Raw genomic sequence first — 10,774 nt, forward strand, 5'->3', positions numbered from 1 at the left:
ATTTACATATGAGTCTCAATTCAGCAAGTGAGCTGCAAGTGGCAGTGTTCTAAGTAAGCACACAACAAAAGACAACACACACACACACACACACACACACACACACACACACACACACACACACACACACACACACACACACACACACACACACACACACACACACACACACACACACACACACACACACACACACCACACACACAACACACACCCCCAACCACAACACACACACACACACACACACACACACACACACACACACACACACACACACACACAAACTATAATTGAAGTCACTGCAAATACTAAAAGTCTGTTATTATTTATGAATGGCTCTGTAAATACATTAGGATCACCTCTTCCTTTGCATGTCAATCCTCTCCCTTCTTTCCTTTCTCTCCCTCTCTTTTTGTGTCGCTCACTCTTTCCGCCTGTGTGCAGTTACTGCAGTGGCTTGGCCCTACCTGCTGACTGGACAAAGCAGACTCTCACTTACAACACTGAGGACGGGAGGAAAGCGGAAAAGAACTGGAGACAAGGAGAGTCAAAGTGCAAGAGGAAAAGATAACATACACAGACAAACCCTGGACAATTCTCCATCCTACTGACATTAATCTTAGCACTTAAATGTTCTGTTAAATTAAGATATTGACCTTATGAACTGCCTTCAGATTTAGAATCAAGGCTCAGGCAGTTACAGCCAATTGAGTAATGGCAAAAATCCCAGGCCTGGTTCATAAGCAAACTACAAAACCAACTGTTTCTTGGCCTAAAGTTGATTAGTCTCCCAAATGTACTGTGTATTTTAAAATGTAATGTGTTCCATATGCAGCCAAGTCTCACATAATCCAAACTGAGAACATGAATTCAGCACATTGTCAAAAATGGTAATAAAACGTGATGACCTGTTCTTTACGATACAGACTCATGACATTGTTACACTGCCTTCACATAAATTGCAGATTAATTAGCATACTTTGTTCCAATGCTACTTTGAAACATCTCCAAAATTAATCAGATTCATAAATCTAATTTTTAATGTCTTTGTGTGTTGTGCTACTTAGTTTCATTATTTAATTAATCAGTTAGCAGCTTTTCTCTGTTCAAACCCAATCTTTCATCTCTCTACATGGTCCCTTTAGATTTTTCATTTTTGTTTTGTCCCCTCAATTTAAAAGGCTTTTTGCCAGGTTGGAGTTTTTTTAGGTCACACATGTTACATGCCTGTTTAAATAATGGCAAATAATGCAGATGTGTGAAAAGACTTACATGCTAATAATCAGTAGGAATGGCAGTAGCTTAAAGAAGACAAATAATAAGGACAACAACAAAGACTGTGGTTTACTACTTGGATTTTTATTTTTAATCCAAAAGTAATCCCTCTCAATCATCACTTACAAGTGTGTAGTGGTAGATGAAGCTCGGCATTCACTCATAATCAGCAATGTGGCACGTTCCCGCAGAGATGTGGGTGTGTTTATTTGTGCTTTAGAACATAATCGCTGTAAAACATTGAGAAAAGAGCCTTCTCTTCCTCTGATCACTGCTTTGTACGGCGCTCCCTCTCTTCATTCACTCTATAGCTCGCTCAACCACCACTGTGCACTCTCTGTCTCTCTCTCTCTCTCCCCCTGGGCTAACTTTGATTGGTGTGTTTACAAACAGTAAAGCCATAATCACTACATATTCTTTCTATTTTTAAGATTATTTTTAAAACATTTTAGGCTTTTATTACGCAGGACAGCTAAATATGTGAAAGGGAAGAGAAGGGGCGGCAGTGAGACAAGGACTGAGCCTTTGTACATAGGGTGCACACTCTACCAGGTGAGCTATACAGGCGTAGCCTGGTCCTACCAGACTCTCGTACATTAGTTTGTACAGGGAATCTGGCCACTCTCCATTGACAAGTGTTAACTTCCTTGAAGGCGGGTACTCTGTTGAAGTTTCAAACTATTGGCTCTGCCCAGAGCCACTCTGGATCTGACATGACCAATCGCTAACGTTGGGTCGTGATGTACGTCCTGCGCATGTGCAACAAGTGGGGAGACTGGCAAGGCTAGCATTAGCCTTAGGGCGGCTGTAGAGCGGCCGCCTGCCAATCGGAAGGTTGGTGGTTCAATTCCTGGCCCTGCAGTCCCATGTCAAAGTGTCCTTGGGCAAGACACTGAACCTTGAGTTGCCCCTGATGCTGCGCCATCGGAGTGTAAATGTGTGTGAGTGTTTATCTGTTGGTCACAGTGTTTGAATGTGTGTTAATGGTGAATGGTTCCTGTACTATGTAAACGTGCTTTGAGTAGTTGGTGGAAAATCAAACTTTTGCCAAACCCCGTGGTGGAGGAGGGCCACAAGATCACAGCCACCAACAAAACTCAGCAAAGATTGTTCTTTCTCGGGCTTTAACTTCTGGATATTTGGCAGCATTGCATCATTCTCCATCGCCACGGAGCTACAACTCTAGCACACGGCCTCAATGTCATCGTTCTCAGCCACTACCTCTGTTCGCTGATTGGACGGTTCAAATTTGGCCAAAGAAAACCCAAGAAAGTACCGCAAACCCAGACGGTATACTGAAGGGAAAGGAAAACTGAGTGGAACTACGTAGGAGGGCGGAGCCAGGCTAATCCAGGCGCCCCACTCACTACATATTCTGTCTCTGATCACATCACTGACGGTGAACACTGACTGAAGATCACAGTTGGCCCCGCCCGTTGCTTATTTACCACAACATCGATGCTCGTTGTTTCCCATCAGCCAACCATCCTTTCCCCCTATACTCACTTCTTTCATAATTACTCTCTCTGTGACAACACACACCACACACCACAACACCCACACACCCACCCACACACACACACACACCACACACACACACACACACACACACACACACACACACACACACACACACACACACACACACCACACACACACACACACACACACACACACACACACACACACCACATTCCGCACTGCTCTTCTTTCTCAACATGCAAAATGAAGAGGCCATCGACTGGTGCCCTTTAGGGCAGGGAGGCCGACAACAGCCAAGCTCGCTGCTGATGGTCAGAGCTTGTAGTCAGCTAACACTACTGTAGCCCAAACTGTACAGATACTATGCTCAGCTGGACTCAAAACACAACAAAAACAGCAAAAAAACGTTGATACCTTATTAACAAGGTGTCTATCAAGACGTTTCTGCTTCTTACGCATTACTACTACTACTGCAATTAAATAATTATGTGGAACATGTTTCTAAACTGTGTTTTTCTACAGAGTCTACTTAATTAATTACCTAACAACATGTCATTCAGATTAAACACTGAAACTTGACTTACTCTAATACAATACTGAAATTTAGATGGCAAGGACAAAAAAACACATTTTACACACGCTTTATGCAAGCTGTGATTTTAAGATTACAAAAAGACCACAAACTCTGCCATGCACACTTACACATCAATAATGTCCATCATGAACTAGGCTTCAACAGTGAACATCATACAACATTTATTTCAACATTTACACCAAAATTATGAGTCCAGTTATACTGCACACACAGAACATTCATCCTCTTTGTCTCATTAGCCTGGCTGTCAGAAGGTTACTCAACATACTAAAGGACTAAGTCTACTAGCAGTGCTGTAAAATGTACTTTGTGGTAGGTCGCCAGCCCTAGCATGACACTACTGAGTCGCAAGAGACAGCTACTTGGCACCTGTGCACCATGAATGTTACAGAAGGGACTGAATAATGCTCAGCAAGCATTTTGTGTCAAAGCCACGGTGTAGCACTGAAGCATAATAAAAAGGAGCTGTGGGCTTCTGCTGTACTTACATGGCAGGAATTGATCCTGTTTCACTGCTGCTTTGGCCTGGAAACCTTTGTCTGTGTGTGTGTGTGTGTGTGTGTGTGTGTGCGCGTCCTTGTCAAAGAGCAGACTGGAAGGCGACTGCTACCTCTAGGCCACTGAGCCCTGAGTGACATTCAGGCTTTATCCACCAAACACTGCTGTCGCACACTGATGATGCGGCAGTTGTGACATCCTCCCCCTAACAGAACGGCTGGCAGCTCATCCAAAATGAAGCCACTGCTGATTACAGCATCCTTGTGCTTCACTAAATAGCACAGAAACAAGTGCCAGCATCTCTGTGCACTTATAGAGAAGTTCCCGTTTAGCATCACGGGAAGAATCAAATCATTGAAAAAGTCAGTCCATCATTTTGCCTTTTGTCTAGTGTACTTTTCCAAAGCATTAGCTAGAAAGACCTTCGTTATACTGCGGACATCAATTTAATTCAATTTAATTGTGTAATTTAATTTAAAGTCTCCAATCATAACAGGTGTTATATCAAAACACTTTACAGCTAGAGTAGGTCTAGACCACACTCTATAATTTACAGAAACCCAACAATTCCACCAAGAGCATGCATTTGCTGCGACATTAGCAACGAAAAAGTAACTTTTAGAAACCTCAAATAGAACCTGGCTAGGACCAGATGTCAGGTACCAGATATGATGCGTGAGTGTGTTGGTTGCCCTGTGAAAAGATACACCAGCTCCTCTTCTGTTGTATTTCTGACAAAGTAGCTTTTCAAGGAGTGTTTGCTGTACTGTTAAACCACCCTTGCCATTAGCACAGTAAGCCTGTGTATGTCCCCAAACAGTTAGAACTTAGGTCAAGATACCCAGTCATGACTCCACCAAAAGCAACTCTATAGGAGACATCTCCCAAATCCAACTACTGCATAACTGAGCTGTGATAAAATGTCATACAATAATCTTACCACTACACATGTCTTTTATATGTGTTTGTGTTTACCTGGAAGCGTAGAATGATGGTCCACATAAGGCCCAGGGTAAGACGATGGTTTCCATCTACAATGTCATGGGAACCAACATTTTCCAGGTGAACCCTCTGTTCTTTAAGGAACTGGAGGGCTTTGTCAACATTCTCCAGGCAGTGAATCCGCATACGACCCCGTGTAGGCCTCGGCTGGGGAAAATCACAGGATTATAAACATATATGCCAAAAAAAACATAATGCTGCCATCAATTGTAAACTGTAAAACAGGACTAGAGCTAAAATGATGAGAATGTTACGGCGCCTTGCTCAAGAGCACCTGGCAGCACCCAGGAGGTGAACTGGCATCTCGCTATAAATCAACACTCTGTACTTTGGTCCGTACCCTCCAGTTCCCAACCCAACTCCCTATGGACTGAGCTACTTTCACTCCATTAAGAGACAAACTACAAAATTGATTCAAAACCCGTTATAACTTACCACGTGTGTGTGTGTGTGTGTGTGTGTGTGTGTGTGTGTGTGTGTGTGTGTGTGTGTGTGTGTGTGTGTGTGTGTGTGTGTGTGTGTGTGTGTGTGTGTGTGTGTGTGTATGTGTATGTGTGTGTGTGTGTGTGTTCCCACCAGCAACTCTCCACTGAGGACCTCCAGCAGTCTGGTGAGCATGTATCCATCCCTAAGGTCGTTGTAGAGGTCCGCTATGCGACAGGACACTCTGGCCAGATGGGAGTTAACCCACTTGGTAAAGGTCTTCTTCTGCACCGCATCTCGTTCATCTGAGGAGAGTAAAAGAATCAGGGTTGCGTCAAAGGAAAGGGAACAACAATTGCTTTCTGCTGAATGACACATCTCGGATAATATCAAGTAAAATATTAAATAATATAGCATTAAATTGAATTGTGCTTATCCTGTGAGATGCGTTTCCGGATGAGACTTTTTAAAATGTACAGGATTGATTTTCAATTTAACACTTCTTACCGTAATAAAACTAGTGTTAGAGGATTTGTATGGTCAAACAAGACAAGCCAATAACTTCAAATATTGTGCATTTATCATTTTAGAAAAATATCAAGCCTTTGAGAAATCATAATAAAACAGTTAAAAATATCTTTTTTTAACTAAAATTCAAAACAGAAAAGAAACAACACAATGCACATAATGTAGGTGTATTAATACTAGTGCTCCACGATATATAATAAATATATAAATATCTAATTGCGATTATTTTGACTGATATTGTGATAACAATATGATTCATAATATTGGAGGCAATGATAATTGCTGTATCCTTATTCTCATTTTCCTTGAAAAGTATGAAAATTAAAAATGTAAATGTTTATAGTGTGATTTTGGCTAGGATCTGTACCAAACTGTCTTTTTCTCTAGTCTGTAGACTGTATAGTCTGCATACTTAATTCAGAATGGTTTGACACATATTTTGCATTTAACAAATATGAAACCCTGAAATTTGGATATTGCATCTGTCCAGATTGCCATTTTGACTTGTGCAGACTGAATTAATACCCCTACTGATGCAGATGTGTTTGTAGAGTGTGTGTGTGTGAGAGAGAGTAAGCATGTGCATGAGCTCTGACCTGCAAGGGCCTTGATGCGGGAGCACTCGAACAGCTTGGAGCTGGTACACTCCGTCTCCCAGAATCCCGAGCTGCTTGGTCGGTTGTTGTTGTTGAGCTGGCGCTGGGCTTCCGCGTTGTCCAGGTCTGGGGAGGCATTAGCCATCGCGCCCGACGCCCTGCAACACACACACACACAGTCGGTGCTGTCTCCCTGCAAAATAACGGATCTCATGAAGTCTGTCTGGTAAGAGATGTATTTTAATAGTTACAGATTTTAATAATATAGTGTTTATCGGAACAAAGAATACCTGAATTAACGCTAATGATGCTTTTATTACATTACAACATTTTATTGTTGTCCTTAAACTAATCAATAAGTTGATTGACAAAATTAATAATTGGCAACTATTTTGATAAGTAAGTCTTTTTGTCTTTTATAAGCAAAAGTGAAAAGAATTCTGGGGTTTTAGCTTCTCAAATGTGAATATTTAATCTTTGGGTTTTGGTTGGTCAAATAAAATAAGACTATTGAAGACTTCACCTTGGACTTTTGGGAAATTGTCCTGGACATTTAGCATTTAATAGATTACATGAGTAATCAATGAATCAATTCTTCTGCAACAAACCTGCAGAAGAATATTGTTATTATCAGTCAATATAGTGGTGCTTATTCACCATCTCAAAGACTTTGACATGAAACCTGAGAGCTGGACAAAACAGAAACAGCGACCAATGGAGAACAAGCCTCTACTATGGTAAAGCATATGACCAAGACAGGAACCTACAGAAACTGAGGGAGAGACGTCTTCACTCAGCTAACAAGAACTAATATGTGAAAAGTGCCACGCATTGTCATTCATGACAGAAGCATACCAAAGAGAGATTATCCTTAGATAGTTTTAGATCAAATGGTTACAATGCGGTTTCACGGCACACTACATTGTTTTGGAATTATCTGGCTCTTCATTGGCCCACTCACACCAAGAGGACCAACATGCACATGTATGTAAAGACATTCACACATGTACTGTACAGACACACACACACTCGTACATGCAGAGGAATAGAAGAAAGGTTGTGTGGACAGGCAGTTCACACTTCATAATTACACTCTGACTGACTTCACACACACACACACACACCTCTTCTGACACCTTTTAACCCCCATTACATATGTAACAGTCGCTGCAACATTCCAAATTAATTAGTGTTTAAAATGCACAAATAACATGGTTTACAGCAAAAACTACTCCGGAATCTATAAATAACAGCTCCTTTCCATTCATGAATGATGTGGCACATGTCCTTGGCATCAGAGCATTTTACAAAAGAGAAGTTAAAAATAAAATCTCTCTGATGCTGGGAGACAAAGAGTAAACATCATGTGGCTCATCCGTCCTGTCTCTGACAGCTGAAACCCACAAGATAAAAATAACTTCTAAACTTTACCAAGAAATCACACATTACAGGGTGAAAGGTAAGAAATGGAAACGTTCAAAACATCAGAGTGATACAGAAAAGACTTTAGCTTAAATTTCTGATATTCAGTTTCAGTCACATTCTTTTACCTGTTTGACATCTGACAGATTTCTATTCAATCCTAACAACATGCAATGAATATATCTCTGGGACCGTATTCACAAAACATCATAAGGCTAAAAGAAGCTCCCACAATAACTGGTGAAGTGGGGTTTCTCAGTCCTAACTTTAAGACTCCTAAAAAATCATAGGCTGACGGTATTTGATGCCAGATACAATATGCAGTACTTAACAAGTCGATATCATCAATTTCATTTTATTTAATTTTTTCCTAACCAAAAGTTGCTCTCTGCAGCTTTGTGAAAACCCCTTAAGAAAGAACCCTTAATAAGATAAGATCCTGTGTGAATACGGCTTCTGGTGTACAATATGTATGTGTCTTGCGATGCAGGGAACTGTGGACCCAATTGCAGAGACAGACGGGAATGTAGAGTTCGAGAATTTAATTTAATAAAGTAATAACAAAATCAAAACAACAAAAGGTCTCCTGTGACAGCAGCAAAATCCAAACGCAGGTACAGGCAGAAACTCAAAAACCGGAATAATAGGAAAGCAAAGACCAACTGGGTAGACGACACACACACTAGCACGGAGCACCAATAACAGTGCAATAACAGACAAGGGGAACACAGAGACTAAATACAAGAGGTAACGAGACGAGATAATAACAGACAGGTGACAAGGGCTGGGAACAGGTGAAAGAAATCAGACAATCGCAAGGGCGGGAAAACTAAAGGCAGGAAGTAAAACAAGACTAGACAGAAAAACAAGACTATCAAAATAAAACAGGAAACTGAACAGAACACAATCCTAACAGTATGGTGTAACCATATGCCTCGAGCACTGCATGCTTCTGATTGAGGTATCCGAAATTTCAGAGCACACATCAAAATCAGCAGACTTGGTGAAAATGTAAACTCCTTGTCCTCTTGTGCGAGTTAAACCTGCCAGTTACTGGTTATGAACTGTGTTTTCAGAGGACACTTTCTCCCTGTTAGGCAGATATTTTTCAGATTTTTCCCAGACTGTAGCTAAGAGGAGCTATGTTATGTGTCTGTATAAGCATTTTATACTTCCTTCCTTGTATTCCACCGATGTCCTTTTAAAACAAAAAAACATATTCATAATGTTTTTGTTTAGTCAGTGTATGTAATGTTAACAGCAGATGTTCATTATAGTTTGCAAACTAGTGTGATCTTTTTAGCATTAAATTCTGAAAACTGTGTATAAAGCAGTGTACACAGCTACATGCAGGCATGTTTTAATATGTGAGAGTTTGGAACATAAACATAAAGATGGAAGGTGAATTATGCTGCAGGAGCCATTTCATAAGTTTCCGAGAATATTTTTTCTCAATTGTGAATGCTCATCAGTATAGGAATCCACTGTCAAACACATGAACTGAAGCTGAAAACAGACACTGTGATTTAGGACGGATGGAAATTTAAATATCCATCTTTCAGGCCACAATAAGTGTACGTTGTATGAATACTAAAAAGAGACATGTAAGATGTTTGCACATTGAGATAATATATATTATGTAAGTTCTAATAAATGCTTCACTTTTACATATATTATTATATTTATTATAATAGTAGGTGCAATGGTTTCTTCTGGTAAAGAGCAAATGTGCCCACAAGACACAAAAGATGACATTTGGTTCTTTTTTCCTGCTCTAGGGAATACGTTTGTATGCATGTGTGCTTATCTAATTATGAGATGAATTGATTAATTAGGATTTCAAGCACAAAGTGTGATTGAGGCTGCTGTGCAGTGTTTAGGGGCTTCTCATCTTTTTGTCATTTTCTACCTTGACCTTTTTGTTGTAAATGTCTTCCTCTTCCCATCCAATGCAACAAAAGTCTGAGCTCACAGTTGTCATCTACCTAAACCACTGGAAAACAACGTAGCAATATTGAGTAAATGTCAGCATGTCCTGCAGGACAGAGAGAGAGAGGGGTAGTTGTGCACATGCACTTAGCCCTTCTCCCTGGAGACAATAACAGCAAACAGTACAGTGCTGTGTATCTAGTGTTGACGCAGATAGAGGAATGCACAAGAACCCAGCACAGGGCGGAACCTGCTGGAAAATGAGCTAAATTGGTCAACTGAATTAATCTAACGCAGCAATGTGAAGTTGATACTCTCACTGCGCCATTCAGAAAAGGATAAGGGTGGGGGCGGGAAAATCAATACAGCATAGTATCGCAATACTTTCCATGACAACACAAAAACGCCAAGTATCAGCTATCAGTTAGTCTGCTTTACAATCCCATTTTGCAGCAATAAAAGTGAAGTGAGATGAACAAACAGAGACATGTATCTTTTTAGATAAAACAGATGTTGACAAAGTTTCCAGGTGGGGACATTATTTGAAATTGGGAAAACAATTGAAGTTGGAAAAAAGGTAATAAATTGTAAAGTGTCACAGAATGTTAGTGCTGCAACTAACAATCATTTTCTCAATCAATCGCTTTGTCTTTAAACTGTTAGAAAATAGAAAAAGATTTCCATCAAATTGTCCAAGAGGTAAAAGTGAAATATTCATGTCATGTTTCGTCTGACCAACAGTCAAAAACCAAAACTAAACTTCCAAAGTTGGAAGCTGTGAATGTTTGGCTTATTTGCCGATAATACATCTTAAACATAATGAAACAAAATTTGTAGTGCTGGACTACTATTTTTATAGTTGGCATTGCTACTTAAAGTGCTCATATTATGCATAATTGTATTTAGAGGTTATGTTAGGTTAGGTTATCAATATGTTTACACGGTTTCATTTAATAAAAAAACAAACATATTTTTGTTGTACTGCACATTGCTGCAGATCCTCTTTTCACCCTGTAATAATAAT

The 10,774-nt window shown here is 40.2% G+C and overlaps 1 protein-coding gene across 1 annotated transcript in view; it reads right to left on the minus strand.

Annotated features, from left to right (window-relative positions):
• The window catches only part of sptbn4b (spectrin, beta, non-erythrocytic 4b), a 97,648-nt gene that overhangs the window by 74,219 nt on the left and 12,655 nt on the right, over nt 1–10,774 (minus strand). Inside the window, 3 exon segments of the mRNA XM_032512112.1 lie at nt 4,826–4,999; nt 5,429–5,580; nt 6,400–6,557. Coding sequence (XP_032368003.1) covers nt 4,826–4,999; nt 5,429–5,580; nt 6,400–6,544 — 471 coding nt within the window. The 5' untranslated portion in view covers nt 6,545–6,557.

The sequence above is a fragment of the Etheostoma spectabile genome, chromosome 3 (genome assembly GCF_008692095.1).
Source record: "Etheostoma spectabile isolate EspeVRDwgs_2016 chromosome 3, UIUC_Espe_1.0, whole genome shotgun sequence".
NCBI classification, from domain to species: Eukaryota; Metazoa; Chordata; class Actinopteri; order Perciformes; family Percidae; genus Etheostoma; species Etheostoma spectabile.